General features: G+C 39.7%; 1 protein-coding gene across 1 annotated transcript in view; it reads left to right on the top strand.

Annotated features, from left to right (window-relative positions):
* Nucleotides 1-218: 218 nt before the first annotated feature.
* adam10a (ADAM metallopeptidase domain 10a) overlaps nt 219-23,017 on the top strand; it is a 29,358-nt gene continuing 6,559 nt past the window's right edge. The window contains exons 1-8 of the mRNA XM_036136364.1: nt 219-449; nt 11,060-11,210; nt 16,674-16,792; nt 17,122-17,280; nt 19,379-19,479; nt 19,785-19,943; nt 21,213-21,305; nt 21,471-21,654. Of these exons, the coding sequence (XP_035992257.1) occupies nt 398-449; nt 11,060-11,210; nt 16,674-16,792; nt 17,122-17,280; nt 19,379-19,479; nt 19,785-19,943; nt 21,213-21,305; nt 21,471-21,654 (1,018 nt within the window). The 5' untranslated portion in view covers nt 219-397. The remainder of the gene's footprint in view (nt 450-11,059; nt 11,211-16,673; nt 16,793-17,121; nt 17,281-19,378; nt 19,480-19,784; nt 19,944-21,212; nt 21,306-21,470; nt 21,655-23,017) is intronic.

The following is a 23,017-nucleotide window of genomic DNA, read 5'->3' as shown; positions in this document are numbered from 1 at the left end:
GCACACATGAATACAACCAAGGGGGTTAAAGAAATATGCAGCCGGGGATACCCGGAAGTCTCAATTTATCCGTATGAAATGATGAGCGTGGTCGTATCCCTGCCCTGCTGTAAACCGAACTGTTGTTTAGTTTTTAGAGGTGATTCGCCCTGCCGCTTCACCGGCTGAATGGGTTATCTTGGCAGAACACACCGGAAGGGAGGCGGGGCCGGGGCCGCCCGTGTGCGTGACTCCGTCGCGCGGAGCCGCCGCCGGTGTGTGTTCGTTATGGGAGCCAGATAACCAGGAAGAGGGCGATGACTAAAGCGCTTCAAGTGAAACCACAAAGCGAAACGAGAGGCACTCTGCGCCTTTTGGCCGTGTGTGTTAGTTTGCTAGCCCCAAACGGCATTCAGAAATGATATTTGTCAAGTTGCTGCTGGCGTGTTGCTGCCTACGGGACGTTGGAGGTAAGTTTGCCGTTATTGCCTCGCGCGGCGAAAGTGTTCGGCGGTGGGATCAAACGGCTGTTTAACCTGCTAGCTGGGTGGCTAACTATGGCGATAAAAGTGCTGCTTGAACCCGTGTCAGACGAAATTAGACCGTGACAAGGTGCTTCCGGCATCAGGCTCAATAACTAAACGCGAGAAAGCCCAGTTAAACGGAAGAGTCTGAATTTTGACAGGTGGGGGGAAACTTAATGTCACCGCGTCAAAGTCTACCTGGAGCAGTTCGGGAGGAGGGGGGCAGCTAGAAAAAAAAATATATTATGAGAGAAGCAATTACTACTGTGTGAGATGTTTAAAAGATGTCAGGATGGAAAGTATGCCCTCTTGGTTTAGTTGGGGGAAAGAATACTCAAATAGCAAACTTCCGATAGGCTTTGATTAGTCAGCAAGTACAAAAATGACTCGACTGATCATAATAATGACTCTTCTGTGTTGTAGAAAATCAACCTGAACAATAACAGCTCACTCTTTGAGTCATACTGGACAAACAAACATACATCTGAAGTGTCCTTTTCTTTTCAATGTAAAAGTAGAAGTCTCACAAAGACCCCTATTTAACAAATGCAGCTGTGTAACTTATACTTCAGTCTTTTTGTCTTCTTCATCCTAATAGTGCGCTTTGGGGTCCTCTGGTCTTAAATGGTATACAAGTACAGGCCATTTACCAATTTGTTTTTCTTCGTCTCCACACCCACATTTTGCCATGGAGCTGGTCTTATCAGCTTCTGGTTGCTCAACAGATAAGCAATAACGTATCTTTGTAACACAATAAACCGTGGCATGCTATTTTGAACAGGTAACCGGAAAAAGTGACATAAATTCAGTCCATGGTAACAAATGACTTTGCTTTTAACAATTGACAAACAAGATATATTTCTTGTTCAAATAATGTTTTTAAAATAAAATCATCCTATTTTCATGCTTAAAGACATCATCATCAGTGCAGATATAATATTTATGAGGAGAAAATGTGTTTTTGAAATGTTATTACACAAGCAGAATCCCCTTCTTGAGTCATCAGATAACTGGGTCCTCCCCTTGGTCCAGTGGCTCCGCATCAGTGAGAAAACTGTTCAGGTATTAACCTGTTCTCGGCCTCCTCTGGTTCTTTTATCTGATAATGTGGTGTTTGCATTGTAGACTTCTGTAGTAATAAAAAGACTCTTCAAACCACAACTATATTTTACCATATTTAATCTAAATGGCAGAGGAATGGTTTACAGACACATCAGCGCTGACGGGCTCTTGATCGAACATGACGCAACGGCAATGAACGTTGAATGATCATTTCTTAAGCCTTATAAAGAAGTCTAGGTACATGCCCATGCAAGGACTGTACGCTTCCTAACATGTCGTCAGTAAAATAATGTGTCACCACTTGGGTGCTACCTGATGACCCTTCAGCCTTGTGTCCCAGACTGTCTAGGTGTGCATGCATCTCCCAGGACCGGCGTTCCACTCGCTCATCCCATTTCTACATTCTACTCATACGCCACATTTCTAACAAAACCCTCCCAACATTTGTTATGTACGAGGGAAGTGCAAAGACAAACTGTGATCTTCAGTGGTTCTGGGTAAATGTGTCAACACACTCCGAGTATTGAGGAACTTCTTCTCGTTCCCACAGTCACAAGACCAAAATGATGCCCTTTTGTTGTCACAGGCCTTTGCTTTGGGAGTTCTCGTTCTTGTTCGCGACGCATCGTCTGGGCAGAACTTTTGTCTCTCAGGGGTGTCCGACAACTGTTGTGTTCATGGTCAGGGTTTGGACGGGCACGGTGAAGTAGACCCTAACTCTAGTGGCCGCGCTGTTGTTGGAGCTCCCAGGTGCTAGAATTCAGAGTGTGACCGCTAATCTCTCCTGGGCAGAGATCAACGCGCTGTGTGTGGGTGCATGCTGGGTGTATCGGCGTGATCCGACGAGAAAAGTTATCATACCGCTGGCTGATATCCCGAAGTATGGAAAATGTCTTTTGTCATCCACCTCAGCATCATCATATGTCGAACTAAGACACTGCGTTCATCCTGGTACTGAGTGGTCGAACATGCCACCTGCGCTCACTTATTTTCCCAATTTCTTCAGCAATCGCGAATAACAAGGAATCCTTTTCCTCTTCTGCTTCAGACATTTTGTCCTCCTCCTCTTTTTCCTTCATCAATTCAAAAACTACCGTCTCTGCTGTGCTATGTTTTCTGTCAATCTTCCATATTCTGCTACAGTGGGCGGGACATTCTAGGAGTTCGGCAGCTGAGCTTCTCGTGAAGGACGAATAGTCAGAGCCAAAACGAACTTTGTTCTTGCTCTTTAAGGTGGCAGAAATATTTAAATTCTTCGGTTCTGGCAGAGCATGTAACAGGCTAAATATGTTATGCTTTTGGCCTTCTCAAAACATTTGGTCCACTTCCGGTCAAGTGTAACATCACACTCAGTCAACCCACACAGCCCTTTTTATCAATTCCTGTGTCCACTTGACTGACGAGATCTGTGGCCCCTTTGTCATAAAGAGAAACACACGTACCAGCTTTGCACCTCCGCCTCCCGTTTGTCCCGACCAGATGGTACGGAGAGAGGTTCCTTTGCGGTTCATCGGTAAAAGGTACACTTGAACTGTGACATCTTGTAAACAGCAGCGGCAGCTGTACCATTGATGTCCCATGGGTCAGTCTGAGAGCGGAGAATAACCACACACACACAGATGACGCTGCATCGTATTCCCTGCATCGCATCAGTCAGTTTAAGTATATGCCTCTTGATCCTATGAAAAATTATTTAAGCTGGATGTCAATCTATGAATCCTCCCTGGATGGAGTGTGAAAATTGCACATGTCTGGGCCAAGGAGGACATTCGTTCACTCTACATTAACAGAAACACCTGTAGGCGGTGTCTTGTGCATTTGATTGCTATTTGAATTTTGTAAAATAATTCCAGTGGGATAACATCGTTTTAAGATGGGAGGCAGAAATAATCTTGGTTAAAGTTGGATGTCTGCAGACTATGCAAACAAAACCCCATTGTTTTCTCCAGCTGTTCCCCTGTCCTGAGGATCAAGCTCCCTCAGGACATCAGGCAGGTTCTGTTGGCGTTTTTAAAGTTCAGTTAAAGACCCATTTGTTTCTGCGTAGTAAATTGTACCTTCTGTTGTTTTATCTGATTTATCTATTTCTTTATCTACACTGTTTTAGTTAGTCTTTTATCTCCTTATAACTGTTCAGCGCATTATATGAAAGCGCTTTATAAATAAAAGTATTATTATTATTATTATTATCATCATCATCATCATCATCATCATCATCATCATCATCATCATCATCATCATCATCTGATAATCTGCATACATTATATTATCTGGGCAGATTTATGTTGATTATTTATTCTTTCTTTTTTCCCCCCTTCTGTTTAATTGTGCTGCAATATTTTACTGTATAAATTTTGATCAAAATAAAAAAACAAAAAAAATAACTGATAATGCTGACCTTAGATTCTAGTGCCCTTTTCCATAAAGAGAATAAATGCAGCGACTGTTATTTTTTTTCTGCCAATCAAGATTTCTGTATTCTTTGATGCCTGACCCACCGATATAATAAAAAAAAGGCTATAAAACTGAAAAAAAAAAAGAATAAAATGTGCTCCAGGTTCTGTGAGTGAGGTATTAGTTTAGAAATAATGACAGTAACAGATTTAAAAGATTATCCACATTTATGGATCAAAGTGCATATCCTTAACCTTTATTAAATTGTTACTGAAATAAAAAAGTGCATCAAAGTGCATTTGCTAGTTGATCTGTTTATAGGGTAGAAATGGTGGAAGTTCTAAGTTTGATGCATAACAAGTTTGAATTTTTCAGCATTTTGTTCGCTGATGAGAGACGATCAATAAACCTGTCCTATTCTGTATCTCTATTGTAGACAGGTGTCTAAAATGAGCGTCAAGGGCTGCAACGCACAGCTTGTATTCTTTTAGATTAATCTATCAACTAATATAAAAAAAAAAGCTCAAATATAAAAAATCTCAAAAATTAACAGACTGAACTACAAAAACAATGAAACGGATCAAAGTATAATTCTGAGTGCAATTCGAAAGGAAAACATGTTTCCAATTATGCTTTTTAGTTAAAATGTAATAATAAAGACAGTATCTGGAAAAATTTAGAATTTGTTTTGTTTAAATCCAATTAATTTTATATACACATTGAATTAAACAGGATTTAAAATGGACAAACTAAAACGATGTGGTCTTCTGCAAGAAGTCTGCACATTACCACAAGCAATGACAGGTAGCCAATTAAGTCAGATGTGCGGGGGCAACGTAGCAGATAGACATCTTGTCTCACCGGTATATTCAGCAGCTTTTATTAAAAAAAAAAAAAAAACTTGCTGTATTTATGTTGTCTGGTTCATCAGCATTCCCTGAATCAATCTCTTTAGCTGCTCATCCATGATGGTTGTGCAGTTCCTGTTAAACGTCCAATCCTCTGTTTATTGTTGCCTGAATTGAAGTAGTGCTTCAGGTTTGAAAACTTTGCAAAACTTTAAACCACATCATGTTTAGGGAGGAAAAAAGATGCGCTATTCGTCATGTTTTTTATTCCCCTCCCCAAATACCAATGCTGACAGAGCCATCCAGTGGCCTCTTTAACAAAATGGAGGTTTACTTGTTTTGAAATTAAGCATTCAAAAAGCTACCTTTTTACAAATTTCTCAAATATCAGGAGTCTCTTCGGACCACATTTGCTCTCAATGACTTTGGCTAAAATAGTAGAGAATCAACTAATGTTTTTAAATCCATATACAATACACAAATGCAGGTTTTGGCAGCTTTTCATTTTTTCAAGGAATAAATATATTGAATTTCCACAACAGAATGGCAGCGAAAGCACCAGTGATATTATTTTAGATTCATTTTTCTTGTTGTTAGGCTGCTTGGTTTGTAAAGTGAAATCCCGTTCTGTATCGCTTGTGAGCTTCCGGCCCTCTGAATCAGGTGAATTTAAGGCCAAAGAGCCGCAGCAGCTTTCCAAGATTTTCTGTAGCATTTCGGTTCGCACCAAATGCAAATTCAGCGATAAACATGCACAGCTGGCCACAGCAATTACACAGCGGACAACAAGCCAGAAATACAGGAGTACAATGGCGCCATCTAGTGACACTTTCACTTAGCTGCCGCTCCAGTCTCCTCACTCTTCTCCAGGCTCAGTCCTTTCTGGACTCGTCTTGGTAGTAATAATTGGTTGGGTCATACAACTCAGGCCGACCTCAGACCCACTATTATCAGCTTTTCTTCCACGTTGAATGAATACCGCTTCAAGTCCGCCGCGGTCCTTCACCTCACGTCACATCCACATCCAGTTCCTGATTGGTTGTCGTGACGCGACAAGACACAACAGTTCAGATTTCTCTACTCCAGCAACTGTCGCGTCGCATCAATCACAGGTGTCGTGTTGCTCTGGCTTCGATTTATGGGCTTGACAGACGAAAGCGACTGATGGCTTTCATCGCCACCGCGGTGAAGACCCAGCACACGGGACGCGGCGGCAGTGTTTCAAACCGCCCTGTTGGATCGCTTGTTTCCCAGAAATTTTATTGATTATGAAACTGAACAGGTTCTGATATTTTCAAAGCAGTCCGTGACCGATGAGGATGAAGAGTCAGAAGATTTTTGCTGGAATCTTTTCCACTGAAGAAAAATACAACCAGGTTCATCCTATATTACAGACAAGGAAACTGATCCAGATTAATGGCTGTAGTGCCTATCAACGGTGTTACCACCCCTTGTGGTTAGGGTCGGGCATTTACCTTTCTTTAAACACTAGTAACTAAAAAGAAAGACCTATGGACCTGCTAAGGCCTTGTCCTCAGCTTTTTTTTTAAACCCTAGGTACCAACTAATCTCTCTCTGCTCTCCTCCACAGGGATGCTGCTGCCTTTTGCTTTATCGGCACATTGCCACTCTTCCACATACGTTCTCCACTCATGCACACCATACACCACTGACTTTACTGACTTCCTCGCTTCATGTCAACAGTTTTGATTTTAACCTTGGTGCGATTTAAAAGAAATTGCTATTTTAAAATTGCTATGCATGGTATGTCTCCCTTTTTGTTATTGCCCTTGGAGCTAGGTCGTAACAAACGGCGGAATAAGTTGAACATTGTTCCGCTTTGTTGCGTCGCCTCGCAAGCCCGCGTGTGCACGTTCACGTGTACTTAACGTTGGATCTTAAGATAGGCTTTATTGATCTCACATTGGAGAAATTCACTTGCCACATCGGCTCATAAGAGAAGGTGCAAAGTAGGAAAGGTGCATCAGTTATATACAGTGAATCTTCATACGAGCTCAAAACTTCACTCGCTGGAGTTTCACCGGTCGCTTGTCTGGAAGAGGGCAGGCGATTGTCGCCTCGTCGCACAGGTCCCATAGCAAATGATTGGAGAGGGAGCAGCGTCGCTCCCGGTGTGTCGAGTCCATCCATCAGCCAAACTGCACCTTTTGCGTTGCTAGAAACACATCTACTGCGTCGCTCCTGTGTTTCTGCCACATTCTTGTTTGGTGTGAACGCACCTTTAAGCAACTTCTGTGGCTTCTTTGGGTGGATTGCTGCTTGAGAGTCTTAAGTATGAAGCACAAGGTCATTTTATTTAGACCATCTTCATGCTTTGTTGAACCCAAAGGAATTTGCGTAATAAACACAGAAAGAAATCATGCAGGGTTAGGCAAGCGGCCTTGAAATTTGCACGCATGTCCTGCCAGGTTATGTGTTGCGTCTTTTTTGTTGCCGTCAGTAAGGCTTTCAAGCAACACGAGTTGCAGTGCAACATGATCCATTTCCTCCTACTACTGTGTGGAGGCATTTCTTTAGAAGTCAGCCTCTCACGTAAAGTATCTCATTGTTACTTTTGACACAACGGAGAACATAAACGAACCGGTTCTGTGAACTGTTTTGTTTTCAAGCTGCCATCAGCTCGCCTGCCTGTCTCAGAGGAGTCGGGTCCATGCTGTCACCACTTCCTCTGTTCCTGTCAGCAGTTTGCTTTCTGTCAAGAGCTGCGCTTTGCACAGGCACATGAAACTGATTGCTCTGCAACCCTGATTTGTGGCAGCCTTCACAGTGAAACAGACAATTTGTTTTAAGTATCAGTCTTTATTAGCATTCGTTATTACCCATCGAACAATTGTGTAAAAGGTTAGGAGTGAGCCTGGGCTGTTCCAGAACAGAATCCCAGATATGTTGATGTTTTTACCCGATCGCTGCTTGAACTTTTCCAGAGACTTTGAATCGCTCAGGGCAGCAGTGAGGTTCATTACTGGTGAGACACCAACGCCTCTGGAGATGGATGTACAAATATACAAACCCAACATAGACTCTTATATTTGAATTTTGATCGTAAATTAAATATTTAGTTGTTTAAAAAAGTTTAAGTATCCTTAAACCATTCAGTACTTTTCAACAATACAATAGAAACAAATATTTAATATATGGTGAAATTAGATTTTTTCGTAAAAGTGTAATATCTTAAATACCGCATTATGTAATAATGTAATAAATTTAGACTTCAAAATATAGTAAAATGTAAACGCTGCAAAATCCATGAATGCATTTTGTAATAGTTTCTGCCACATTATGTTAAAACATTATGAAATTTTGTAGTATCACAACAATTTCGCTGTCTCTCTTTTTAAAAAATGAAAATGTAATAATGATGCGCATTATGCAGGAAAATATCACAAACCGTCCTAATCAATATGCATTTAATAACCGTCATGTATGTATCCTAAACATTTAAATCTCAGAAACTCTGTTCAATAAATGCCAAACTTCTAGGGGCTCATTTATAAAGCTTGAATACGCACAAGATGGGGCCTGAAACTTGAAAATATGCCATCCTCATGGCAACTCTGCCCCAGATTCTTCATCATCAGGGGGAAACCTTCCCATTTTTTCTGGTCACACAGCTTCAGAGGAATTTCAGCACAGACTACATGTCCGTGAGGCTTTTCTCTGGCTTAAAACGGCAATCAGCTTAACTTTTTAACATGTAGACGACATCTGATTTTCACATTTAATAAGCTCCTGTGAAATTCTTTTCGCAGTTTCTTTGCTTTTTTTTTCTGTGGTTCTCTTTACAACATGAAAAAAAAAAAACATGTCCAGGTGCGCATGGTTTTATAAATCAGAATATTTTTGGCTGTACGTACACTTTAGTATGGATTCCACGCAAAGTTTTACAAATGAGACCCCTGCTCGTTTAGGGAATCTTCTTTTTATAAAAACACGTGCAAACTTGATAAGCCGATCTACAAACCAAGTGCAACCAGGACTACGTCAGCAAAATGAGAGTAGCAGGCGCAACCCATGTTGTGTGTTTTGCAAGTAACGCACATTTTGTAGCAACTATTACAAAAAGCGATTTTTAAGACGTTTCATTACATTTTGAAGTCCAAATTTATTACATAGTGCAGCATTTTAAACAAATTAAAACAAAAAAATTTGTTTGATCTTACCTTCGTGTATAAACTGTGCCATGAATACCGCCGTCACTGGGTTGTAAAATTCGTCCTCGTTTGCCTTTTTAATTTTTAAAAGTCTGGCTGCTTCCATGGAGATGAGCCAATCACCAAGAAGGAGAGTTGTCCTTCACCAGTTCTGGCCCGACTGTATGTGGTTGCTGTAATAGTTGATTTTTCTTCTCTTCCAACACCCCAGAGTAGAAATAAAATGATGGTTCTGCAATACATAATTAAACACTTTGTATAATAGTCATTGATTGCGCTTCATTAGCTATCCTTTTCCAAATGCTCCTTTGGGTTTTATGGCTCCAGACAAATTTTGTGTACTACGAGCCAGGACAAAAAAAGCTCCTCGTTTGGAAAAGGTCGCTGACCCCGGTGCCAGACCCAGGATTGAATATGAAAAGGTTACTCTCTAACAAGTCAGCTTTTTCCTTTTGTCATCATTACTTTGCCACGTCCTTCTGCACGGATGTTGTAAGCTGGTGTAATGTTATTTACGTTTGTGCCAGATGATCTTTCTCCTCGGCTAGAAATAGTCTCATCACCTCCGCTCAAAGCCAGTCTTGACTGTCCTGAGCCTGGCTGTCGGTCGGCTTGCTTTGTTTACGTTATTCTCATTTCTGAAGACGACAGAGAAAGGCTGATGGTTGCGTTATTTTCCTCCGTGCCTTCATGAACAAGTTGCTGCTAGCCTGGTAGCGCCTCTCCCTCCCTGTTCGGGGAGTTATGACTCCCACTTACATCGCAGTTCAACGTTGCAGAGATAAGCGGCGGGGTGTGAAAATACAAGTATTTGGCATTTAAGTTCCTGCATGGGAAAACGAAGAGTCTTTGGCAGCTTTTGTGCTTGTTAAATGAAGTCTTGTTTAAAAGATGAGTTTTATAGTTTCTAACTCGCCTCTCAGTCATTTATCGTGTAACATACCTCCGTACTGAGGCGTTTAAAAACTTGGTAGTGGTGCATTAAGCCGGTGTTTTTTTTTTTTTTTTTTTTTCAACCCTGTCTGTTTTTAGATGTTTCTTTGCTTCAGGGTATCTGATTTCAAAAGATGAATGATTAATTAACATGCTTTATCTGAATTCCAATCCCCTGAATCATGTGCGTCAAAAGCAGGGAAACATTTAAAACTTAACCAATTAGTAAAGGCTTGACTTTGTCTGATTTAAAAAAAAAAAAAAAAAACAGACTTTTCTCCCACCTGTGTTTCATTACTCCCGCTTCTCTGGTCCATAAACGCATCAACAAACATCCTCCTTGATGCACTTGAACTATATGGGAATAATCTTATTTCTCTAGTTTCTGTTGAATTCAAAGCAATTAAATTGCTGACTTAAAACAACGTTTACACAGATTAGTTTTCTTGGTACTATAGACTTCAAAGAGAAATTCACAGTGAGCAGTCAGAAATTGGTATCAGGCAGTACAAGCCTGGTAGGCGCCTGTATAGATTATGCATCACGTATCTTTGGTTCCTCTATTGTTCTCAACAAATTGCTGTTGTTCTCAATGAGCCCAATGTTAATTGTTCACTCATCTAGATCAATAATTAGTTGTTTGCTGAATTCCAACAGCAGCAGAGGCCGGCGTTTAAATGGCGTTCGGCATTTCCGTGGAGCTTACTATTCAAGCAGCCTGCAGCCGTTTCATTCACTCGACTCGCACAGAGGCGCCCTGTTCTCAGGAGACAGATCCCCAATCACCTGATGTGCATCATGTGCCGTGCTCTGCTCCCCTCGTGCGTCAAACTGAGGGCTTTCTGTGTTTTTTTGTGGAAAGAACAAAGAAAAATGATTGGAATGAACGATAACTGGATTAACTCGGTTGGTTTTTAGGCGTTCAGATGAATGAGCCTTTTCCCAACTCGTCCCGAGACTGACAGTTTGGCTTTATTGGGGTTGCAGACATTCTCAACATTTTTTTAGCGCAGCTCCAACGGCGTCTTCATTCAAACATTTTGACTTATGACAGAAATCGAGTTTGCTTCGATCAATTTAAATAAAAAAATCTTGTTTTTTTTTTGACCAACTCGAAAACTAACGTGGCCTCGAACTATCTTTTCAGGGCAGTTTGGAAACCCGCTGAACAAATATATTCGGCATTATGAAGGTTTGTCGTACGACACAGAAGCTCTGCACAGCAGCCACCAGAGAGCCAAGAGAGCGCTCCATCCTCATGACCAGACGGTGCATTTGGACTTCCACGCTCACGGAAGGTCAGTTCAGTACAAACTCACATCCTTCCTCTCTGAAATCCTCCTTATCTGCTGCTGCAATTTGAATTTGAGTCCTCCAGACTGATTCAGGTCACTGCCTTCTGGGGAAAGGTTGTCGTACATCCAACAAATCAAAGTTTCCAACAGCGTAGAAAGCATTAGCATATGTTTGTCGCTCACTAATGTTAATCAGTTATTCTGTTCTAAAGCTTCTACCTGGATATGGACTATTATTGTCATTCACACTCTGCATGCCCGCATTAGACTTAAGATATAGGTTTCAGTAAGCAAAACAATAAATGTAGATATGTAGAGAGATGGGGGAGGCATCGTGACTGTGGAAAGTGGTGGTAGAAGAATCTTTAAATGTACGTTTTGCATTTTTGTTGCAATATTTACGATAAATAATTGCTTTTGCCTGTTTTCCTAATATCAAGCAGCCCTGCTCTGTGCAGGAAGTATACCTGCCAGTTTGGAAAGGCTAGGAGGATTTATGGCAGACAATTCAAGTTAATCAGTGTCAAGGCCGCCAGAGGAACCTATTCTTCATGTAAAACTATTCAAATGTGAAAAGATTAAGAGGATTTTATGTAAAACCTGCACTGTTGGGTTATTTTGTCACTTTGGTGTTGGATGGCTGTTAAAGAGTTATTGTTTAGTAACGGCGTCCACGGTCAGAAATGTGTGCAACATTTTGTTGGATTTTATCTGAACAACAAATGAAATCTTGTACACGGAGAGGGTGTGCTGTGTTTGAGGGGAAATGTCATCAGTCACAATAATGTGTAATTTAAAAAGCTGAAAAGACCAGACTTTCCACATTCTTGAACACCTTAGTCACAACCGGTGCTCTATTTTCCGTTGAGAGGAGAATCTCCATACGTTTGTTCATACTCACTTTGGTTTAAAGTGCAAAAAAACAAACACACCAAAAAGAAAACAACAAGATGAACACTCTAAAGGTACATTGTGTAAGAATACAGGTTCCAAGCATGTTTGGAAAATAGTACTTTGTAGACTGTCTGTTGAAATATCTTTTTTTTATGGCTGAGATTTTGTAGCTCTTTGTAAAGAAACAATGGGGTGTCTGTAAAATATGCACCCAGCAGGGGTGCATATTATAATAAACACTGTTGGGTTAAAAAAATGCTTTTTTATCATGTATTAATGTGTGTTTTTTTAAAATATAATTTTTTTATCTACAGTATGTATTGCTGCATCAAAGATGAGGGCATTGAACTTTCTGTTAAAAATGAATATTATTGCTGATAGCCAACCAACACAAAAAAGATTTTTATCAAGAAGTGCCATTCAGTGTTGCTTTTCAGCTCTTTTTTTTTTTTGTATTATTCCCAGTATTAAAGCGCCGTGACATGGTGGCGATCATCAGGAACGTATCTAAGAGCAGCAGAGCTCTGGCTCTCCAGGACCCGCTCTACGGGGGTTTAGATCAGGGAGGTTTGCTGGCCAGTAAGGCACAGAGAAACCATGTTCACTTTTGGAATTGAATCACTCAAATATATTTAATTTTCTGATATTTTGAGTTATTTGGATGCACCTTTTTATTTTTGCGTCTCCCTTCCTCGGGGATTAGGATGTTCTTTTTTTAGTACAGATCTTTTAGCAGTGTAGCATATTGTATGAATGGAGTATGGCTTAGTTGTGTGTTCTGTCTTTCATTCATTTTGCTGAGTACATGTATGGAGATTGCATGTTTTCTCACTGGACCATTTATAGCTTAACGGATGTACCACAGATGCTACAAGTGTCAGTTCTTAAAGAAAGTAACCATTTAAAGGGCACATTATGAAAACCCCTCTTTAATAATAGGTACATGGTTATAATGCAACATCCGTATACTTGTCATATATGGTGTCTGTATATAATTTTCCCTCAGATAAGATCAGGTTTTTCTTGTTTACTGCTTATCTCTGCTGGTGGTAACCACACCCATTCCCACCAATGACATGAACATAGTAGAGCAAACAGCTACCCTCTGCTTCCCCCATTATGCTCGACATACACAGAGAGGAAATACTTTGCAAACTGCTTAGTATGTTGAATAAAACATGTGCAATATTCGTAGGATATAGAGTTGGACCTCATTTTGAGAATTACCTGTTATGTTGATCTAGTTTGCTGGCTATGGTGACCTTTTTTCTTTGTTTTTGGGTTGTGTACTTGTCTACATGTGTGCATGATGGTCACATGCGTGTGACAACATCTTTAACATTTCAGATATGCCTAGGTTTTAGCAGTCAGCTGCTTTAGTAAAAACAAAAACTCTCTCCCTGTGAAATGTGAGTTTATTTCTTTCAGTTCAGGGCATGCTGCACATTTAATCTAAAAGCATATTTACATTTTAGCATTTAGCAACAAATCAGCTGGCCTTTGGATTATAGAACAGATCAAAGATTTAGGCACGTGTTCAGGTATCTTCTGAAAGACGAGGGTTGTCCACATCTTAGATGAATGCTTGGTAATTAATTTTTTTAAGCTTTAACTTTATTGGCATGTTCATGAGAACACAGGAAGTGGACATAAAGGTTGTTTTGTTTTGGATAAATATTAATTGGAAGTAAAAATAAAAGATTGAGTCCTCAAGGTGGACTTCTAGTCTATTTTTTGTCGTCAAAGGGTTAAAATATTTAAAGGAGCAATAAGCGATATTTCACCCTTAGGTGGAGCTTGAGGACTGTCTGTAAACCAAAACGTGTATCAAGCCACGCCTCTTTTTAACTAGCTCCAGCACTCACCACACATTTCCCCTTCTCATCCAGCGGCTCAAATGAGCCTGTTTGCAAAGAATAACAACACAATAAAACAGCATCATCTTTCAGAGGAACATGTCTGAAGTAGCTCATAACATTAGAATGCTGTTAGCAAGCGATGTAAACGAGAGACTGGAGAACAACACAGAGAGAGATGGTGTGTGTGACGTTTAACCATATTATATGGTTACATTTAGTTCTTCACAAAACAATTTTCTAAGTCTTTCTATCTAAAATAATGAAATATCGCCTATTGCTCCTTTATTTTCCCATTTATTATTTATTTATTGCTGTAATTTGTAATAGTAATTAGAGATGCTACACACAATACAGGATGTTATGGCTATTTATAATGAGCAAATCTTGTTTGGTTCAGACAGACGGTTATATTGCATTCATTGTTCCATCTGTTTTGATTTGGTCTTTGTTCAATTTCTTTTTACCTAACCTCTTAAGTTTACTTGGTGCACCTGAAGACTCTTACATGAAATAGCTTAATTTATCTATCTAATGCCAATCAAACCTTAATCCTTTGAATGGAAATAAAATTTCACAAGTTGAAGGATGAGCATTTATTCAGTTTCTACCTTGAAACATTATGTTCCTTATTATTAACATTCGTCTCATATCCTGCAACGTTTTATTAAAAAAACCAAAAAACAAACCTGCCTGGAAGTTGGGGGAAACTTGGGGGTAGAATGATGAGCAAAATGTGAATCCAGGTCAAAGATTTATTCTGGAGAGTATTTGGTTTACTATAAATTGTTGCCAGCCTTTTTAATGGATCTTCTCATGTACTGGTGCTCATTAATCTGTCACTAAAATCTCTTTTCTAACTGTAAATAAATTTTTAGCATTTTGAAACGTGAGGTTCACGGATATCAAGTTTTTCAGTGGCTGACGCCGATCACAAATCAGGGCAGCCGGTCATCCATGGCTCTTTTTGTTTTTATTTTATTGGATAATAATCTTTTTGCAGTTTTTTATTTTTTTAACTGTTACCAATGTTTATTGCCACTTTCTTATGGCAAGAAACATCTGTCCACTTGTAAGATGAGGAACGTTTGGCTGAAGCAGCTGCTGCAATGACACAAATTACTCCAGATGTGAATAATAATAATTTTACTTAAAAGCCACCTGTCAGAGCACTCAAGGATACTGTACAGATCAAGCAGCATAATAAAAATATAGCAAGATTTAAACAACAAACAATAAAAGTTACAGTGAACCGGCAATCACAAAGAGGAAGCAGTAGTGACCAGATGTGTTTTGAGTTTAGACTTGAACTGGTTGAGGGTTTCGGTATTGAGGATGTCTGGAGGGAGAGCTCTGCTCCTCATGGTGCTGAGGCAGGAAGGAGGAACAGAGAAGAGGATCTAACGGTGCGGGAGGGAGTAGCTATGTCAAGGAGGTCAAAAAGATAGGGGGGACCAAGGTTGTGGATGGCCTTGAATGTGTACAGATGAATTTTGAATTGTATTCTGAATGTAATCTAGGGCTGGGGTGGAGGTTGTGATGAAATGAGGGTTTTGGAAAGGCGAGCAGCTGAATTTTGAACCACTTGAAGCTTATGGAGAGATTTTTGAGGAAGGCCAAAGAGAAGAAAGTTACATTGATCAATGCGTAAGGTGACAAGGCAATGGACACAAATTGATGGATGGTGAAGGCAATTAATATTGCGAAGATGGAAAAAAGGCAGACAGGGGGATATTTTTAATGTGAGAGGTAAAGGATAGAGTCCTATTGAAGATGACCCCCAGACTGTTAATCTGAGGCGATGGGGAGACACTGTCAGCTTTGGATAATATATATTTGGGTCCTACAAGGTGGAGCACAGTTTTTTTTTCTGGGGAGAAGGAAATTGTATCAAAGGCTGAGGTCAGATCCAGAAGAATGGGAATAGAAAGTAGACCAGAGTCAGATGCCATCAGAAGATCATTGGTGATTTTTATGAGCGTGGTTTCGGTACTGTGGGTGGAACGGAAGTGTGATGTTCCCTATAACTTAAATCTTCTACAACTTACCCTCTTTTATTTTACCATTGATTGTGTGGTTTGGAGAATAAAAACAAAACAAAGTATTACAAATAAGGTAATGTCAGATCTACCTCCTCTGAGACATGTTAATGGTGAGAACTAATTAAGTCTTAGCTCACTGAAGCCTACTCTATATCCAGCCGTTATAAGCAGAGGTTATAATTTCTGTACCAACCAAAGTAATAAAGTAGAAATGTTGTTTGAATATCCACAAAAATGTGTCTGCTGCCATTTTGCCAACATAATGAAGGCATCATGGTTGAACTTGCAGAAGCTCAGTCAGTATGAGGCTGTGATGAATCAGACCTGAGTCATGTGATTACTTAAGAATACAGGTAAAAGGGGTATTTCTATATTAGTTTGACGAGTTCAGTACGTCACTGCATGTTTCTGGGAAGCTAGTGGCTCACATGGGCCTCATGTTGGTGATGAGTGTTTTTTATTTATTTATTCTTTTGACATCCCTTTTACACTTTATGGAGGATTCTGTGGTAGAAGTGGTAAAGCTTGAAGTGTGGATGTTTGTATTGAAAGCCTGCGGTCCTGATTGTGGAAAGCTATAGGGCTGTGTTCTATACAGACTTTATTTTGTGATCTGTCACAGCTTTGATGTTTGTTTGTTGCCGAGACTAATTGTCACCCTCTTTTCTCTCCAGACATTTTAACTTACGGCTGAAGAGGGAGACGCAGCTCTTTTCTCCGGATCTCGTCGTTGAGGTATCGGGGAATGAGGAACCGGTTGACACCTCACATATTTACAGTGGAGAAATCTTCGGTAAGGCCATCTATTTCCTCACCTGGTCCTCTATTTATAGTTTCTTTAAAGGGTAATGTCTGTTAAATCCATTCATATGATAGTAAACTAACAATAATCCAGGCCAGAGGGAACCTGGTGGGCATGCTCCGGTGTGGCTTTGTTTGATGAAAGCTTCCTTCATGCTGGTTCTGAGCAGCGTTCTGCCAGCGTCCTGTCCTGTCCATTGATTGGGATTTTTACTTTATTTAACTTGATTCAGATGTGTTCTTAGCTCAGGTTATCTGGTTAACAGGACATGGCTTAACGGTCTGAGAGATTTTTATTGCACTTTTTCCTTTGTCTGGCAGGTGAAAAGGGCAGTCTGACTCACGGCTCTGTGGTTGATGGGCGCTTTGATGGCTTCATTAAAACTCACCAAGGAACGTTTTATGTTGAACCCTCAGAGAGATATCTGAACGACAGCAAAGTGCCGTTTCACTCCGTCATCTATCATGAAGATGACATTGGTAAGTACGACTAAAAGCGTGAAGTAATATGTGGAAAATATTTAATACATACAGGTACATGTCTAAGATTTAAATACAGTGAAACGGTTCAATGTTTCTTTTTGTCTTCGTCATTTCTGAAAGTGAAGATGCTATGGATCCTTTACACATAGAGTAAAATATTTCAAGTCTTTATATCTTGTAATTTTGAGGATTATGGCTCATAGATCATGAAAATCCAAAATTAATTTCCTAGAAAACTTGATTATTGTGAAAAAGTTGCATATTGGAAGCTGTTTGTGTCGCACCGTAATCTGCTACTTAATTCAAAATGGCTGCAAAGGTTTCCTGAGCCTATAAATGTTCTCTCTCCGTCTGGGTCATCATGGTGAAGACCGATAACTGGACAGATGTCCAGAAGACCACCATTGACACCCTCCATAAGAACAATGAGCCACACACAGACATTGCTAAAGATGCTGGTTGCTTGCTCTCTATCCAAGCACATTGATAGAAAATTGAGTGAAAGGAAAAATTGTGGTCCAGAAAGATGCCCTTACAACAGGAAGAACCGCAGCTCTAAGAGAGGAGCATCAAGCAGAATCCAGTCAAGACTTTAGGGAAGCTTCACTAGGAGCTGACCGAGGCTGAAGTCAGCAAATCAACAGCCACTACGTGCAGATGAATCCTACACATGTGCTGAAAAATTTACTAAGCCACTCCTGAATCAGAGATTGGACTGTTGCTCAATAGTCCAAAGTCCTCTTTCCGATTAAAGTTTATATTTAATTTGTGCCACAGCTCAAAAGAAGAGTGGAGAGGCACAGAATCCACGTTGTTTGAAGTCCAGAGTGAAATTTACACAGTCAGTGATGATTTGTGGTGTCATGGCATCTGTGTTGGTCCCCTGTGCTTTCTGAAGTCCACTCTGAACACAGCCATATAGAAGCACTGATTTCATTTCCCAGCAGGATTTGGCACCTGTCCACGCTGCCAAACATACCAAAAGCTGCTTCAATGACCATGCTGCTCCTGTTCTTGATTGGCCAGTAAGTTCCCCTGAGCTGGACCCTGTAGAAAATCTATGTGAAGAGGAAGATAAGACCCCAGACCCAACAATGTGACGTGAAGACCGCTATCAAAGGAACCACAGGCTTATCACCCCACAACACACTGCACTGATGCAGCAGCTAATGCAAAAGGAGGCCCAATAAAATATTGAGAGATTAAAATACTTGACACTTCAGTTTCCTTCTTTATTGATCTTACGTAATATTTAAAATTTCTGAGGCACTGAATTTGGGGTTTCCTTATGGCGTGAGCCAAATTAATCGAAGTTATGGGAAATTAGGACTTGAAATATTTAACTTCATTTGTAAGGAATCTCTGTTTTCTTTTTGTAATGAATGACAAAATATTTAACTGTTTCACAATATTCTTATACTAGAGATGTATAGGTTGGTATACGTTAATTTTGATAGCATTTGTTTATGATTTTTTTGTTAAAGATGATTTTCAAGTCTATTGAGATGCATATTCACGTTTATGTATTTCTTGGGTCCTATGAAGTTCAGAAAAGTATTAACTTTGCTCTTTTTGTTTTCCAGGCTAAATAAGGGTGTGAAAATTAAGCATTATAAATAGTTTTAGCCTTCAGACTGTACTATTTTTCATTCTATACAGGTCCAACATTTTGGATAATATATTGTACAAACAAGCTGAATGCTTTATAGTTAATTTTTATACAAAAGATGACACTATGGTGCCAGATTTTGGCTACCGTGCCTCTAATTACAGAGGAAAGAAGTATTTGATATAACACTCATATTTGCATGTTTTCCAACTTACAAAGAATGAAGAGGTCTGTTATTGTTATCGTAGGTACACTTCAACCGAGACATATAATGTTAAAACAAATCCAGAAAATCCCATTGTGTGATATATAAATAATTAGATTTCATTATATTGCATTAAATAAGTATTTGATCTCCTACCATCCAGCAAAAATTATGGCTCAAGGTTTACTTGATCAGCCCTTGTTTACAAAGTGTTAAAAATAGATGGAATAAGTTGCTTAATATTTTGAAAGTCATTCACTTTTCTCAACTCTATGTGCCAGATTATCCTCATAAATTCGGCTCAGAGGGAGGCTGTGCTGACCACTCCGTGTTTGAAAGAATGAAGAAGTACCAGGCATCTGCAACTCAGGAGCCAGACGATGTAAGCGACAACATCACAGCTTCTGCTGCACAATCATGCTTTAAAAAACACAGATGTGCAAGGATGTTGAGATTAAAAGCTCCTGTCTTATTCCAGCCTTTCTTGCGATGACAATTGGAGCAAATATTTGCTATCAGCACCACTGTATGGGCTTAGCTAAATCTGTGTTTTTAATACATCAATGGAGCTTAAACTGCTTTTCCTCAGTTGTTTTACTTAGACAGAAAAACATGTTTAAATATTTTGCTAAATAAAATGAAAAAAAAAATCTGAACTGACCTAATTGTGTTTCTTTTTTTAAACAGGGGGTAAGCAGGCTGAGCGCAGATGACGATTCTTATGGTCCAGTAATTCTGAGGAAAAAGCGAGCAGCAGCAAAGGATAAAAACACCTGCCAGCTCTATATCCAGACTGACCACACCTTCTTCAAATACTACGGTTCAAGGGACGCTGTCATTGGCCAGGTACATACACACACACACACACACACACACACACACATACACACACACACACACACACACACACGTTGGTATGTACATCATTGTGTGGACCTTCCATTGACTTACATTCATTTTGCATTGCTTTCGGTTACTTTTTAATTTGGCCATATTATTTAATCATAATGTGTAAAAATAATATGTAATTTTTATAATATGTAAAAAAATTAATAATAATTTGTGGTCATATTTAATTTGACCACAGACTGCCACTCTGGGTCTCTGAGTAACCCCAGATCGCTCCCCAGGTGCTGCACAGTGACAGCCCACTGCTCCCCGAGGGGATGGGTTAAGATGCAGAAGGGAATTTTATTGGAATGTATGTTGCAATGACAATAAAGATAATTAAAAAACACACACACACACACACATTAGCACATGCAAATTTGTATCAGAGTCCGAGGGCTCTGATATCAGTCCCTTTGTGAACAATAAGAGCCATGTTACGTGGATCAGTCCCTCCTTCGTGAATCTCAAGTAAAGAGGTAATATTTGTGCAGTGATGTTGAGGCTACATTTACAGAAATGTGCAGTTTGATATTCCTGAGAGTAAGACTGTGCAAATAGGCATTGACAGTAGTGTGATTGTAACATGATGGACCACAAAGTTCTCAGCACGGCGTGATAGCCCCCATAGTTCTTGGAAAGAAGCTGTTTCTTATTCATTCTGGATTTGATGCTTCTGAAGCGTTTGCTTGATGGCAGTGGGGCAAACAGAGCGTTGCCCGGGTGGGTGGGATCAGTGGCGATGCGTCTGGCCCTTCTCTGGACCATAGTGTCGCACAGGATTAACATTTGTGTTGCTCGGTGTCCGTTCCAGCACAGCTGGAAGTTCAGACAATCCCAAACCTTTTTTTTGCAGATGTGGAGCTAACAGAGCTGCACCTTTTGCTCCTTTTAGACACGAAGCACGCCGGACTCATTTGTCAAGACTAAAATCCTTGCACGGCTTGTGGCTGTTACGATGAAACTAGAGCTATGAGAAACTGGATGAACTGAAGACATTGCTACACATTGAATAAACATTATAAAATGTATCTAAAGTCATGCACAAAATACAGTGCGGATTCTCCCTGTTTTAGATCATTCATAACAAATCAGCCTTATTTCCACTTTATCCTGTGTCTGTTATGTGATTTTAAAAACCTTCAATGACGATGCGAAGTTGTAAAAGCATTCTATCGACCATTCTACATGCCTAACCACTTATCTAATCAAGTACATGTTCTGCAGATCACCAGCCATGTGAAGGCTGTTGACACCATTTACAAGGCCACAGACTTCGTGGGCCTACGAAACATCGGCTTCATGGTTAAAAGGATCAAGGTGAGTTTCATAAAACTGACCTAACTGGTGAAGCTGTGGTGCAGATTTGGTTTAAAATGAACAGATATGAACCAGATTAAACTGTCATGAAAAATCAGCCAGCAGCCTGGAGCATAATGAATCTTTCTCCTCTGAATTTGAATCTGTTAATGCTGTTTCTTCCAGATCAATGTCACAGATGATGCGAAGAACCCCACAAATCCTTTTCGCTTCCCCAACATTGGTGTGGAAAGATTTCTGGATCTCAACTCTGAACAGAACCACGATGAATACTGCCTGGCCTACATCTTCACAGACAGGGACTTTGATGACGGTGTGCTCGGCTTGGCTTGGGTCGGGTCTCCCTCAGGTCGGTATCTCACCCAGACATCTTTCATCACAGATGTAAACTGTGGTTCACACATTTTTTTTTTTTGTTAAACGTAGTTTCATATCCTCTAAAACGATTTTCCTTAATCTTTTGCTATGTGTAGATATGAGCCACAAACGTTTAAAAAAATTAAAGTATCCAATAAATACGCCTAGCAGACATGCAAGCCTTTAACTTACAGACTTCGTTCATGTCATAGTTGATGCAGGAGGATTTCCCACAGAAATCAGTGCAACAATGTCATTAAGGCCCAATAGGATACATTGGAGGTTGTGGTTATAATTAGAAAAACATCACTGGATACGGATGCTTTCCCTTTTCTTGTGGCACTAGTGGCCTTTAGTTGAAAGTAGGCTGGCAGCAAATGCAGAGAGAGAAGGTGAAGGCGTTCGGCAAAGGTTCATGGGCTGGGACTCAAACCAATAACAGCCGCCTGAAAGACTAACATAGTCATATGCACTGCAAAAATGGAACTAAAAATAAGTAAAATTTTCTTGAAATTGGTGTTTTTATCCTTGATTTGAGCAGGCAGGTCTAAATCTGGCAGTGGAATAAGATTTTTTCACTTAAAATAGGGACATCTCCATCATTTCGAGTGCAGTATATCTGATTATCTAATTTTAGGGGTAAAAGTACTAATTCCATTGGCAGATAATCTTATTTACTGGCTCAAATCAATGACAAACCATTTCAAGAAAATTGTGCTTGCTTTCAGTTCCCTTTCTGCAGTGTGTCAATATGAGCATAGATTATTATCAAACTCTACATATTCATCTTTATCCTGTTACGAAGCTTTCAGTCGACTCTGTTACCTCTTTAGCAGAGTTTTTTTTTTTTTCTGCATTGACACCTGCTGCACCGCAGACGCACTCTAAGCTGCCAGTTTCTGTCTTGTCGGCATTTCCTCTCTGCGTATAACACGTCAAGTTTCTTCTTAGAAAAAAGAAACTTGAAAATGAGAAAAGAAAGCAAAAATATATATTTTTTTGATTAATATCGCTCTACTCATATTTTAGTTAATCAACTTCACTTTGATTATTATTGTTTATATGTACAATTTTTTTTTTTATTTTTTTTACAAAAGAAATAAAGGTTGAATTGATGAAAATATGCACAGTAAAAATCTGCGCCCTCTTGGATTCAGCCTTTATAAAGTGCTGTGGTTTCACTTGAGTCTTGTCTTTCATTTGTTTAGCTAACAGGATTTAAACAATACTATAAATCGTGTTTGAGTGTCGTTGAACACTCCTGGAAGACTTTTGATCAAAATTTAACTAATTTTATTTAACTTTTGATTAAAATTTAAGGTAATTGTTTTGGTAATTGCTAACTCTTGCGTTAT

This window comes from Fundulus heteroclitus, chromosome 4 (assembly GCF_011125445.2).
Source record: "Fundulus heteroclitus isolate FHET01 chromosome 4, MU-UCD_Fhet_4.1, whole genome shotgun sequence".
Lineage (NCBI taxonomy): Eukaryota > Metazoa > Chordata > Actinopteri > Cyprinodontiformes > Fundulidae > Fundulus > Fundulus heteroclitus.
Note: the sequence above shows the minus strand (reverse complement) of the source record. Positions and strands in the feature narration are given on the sequence as shown.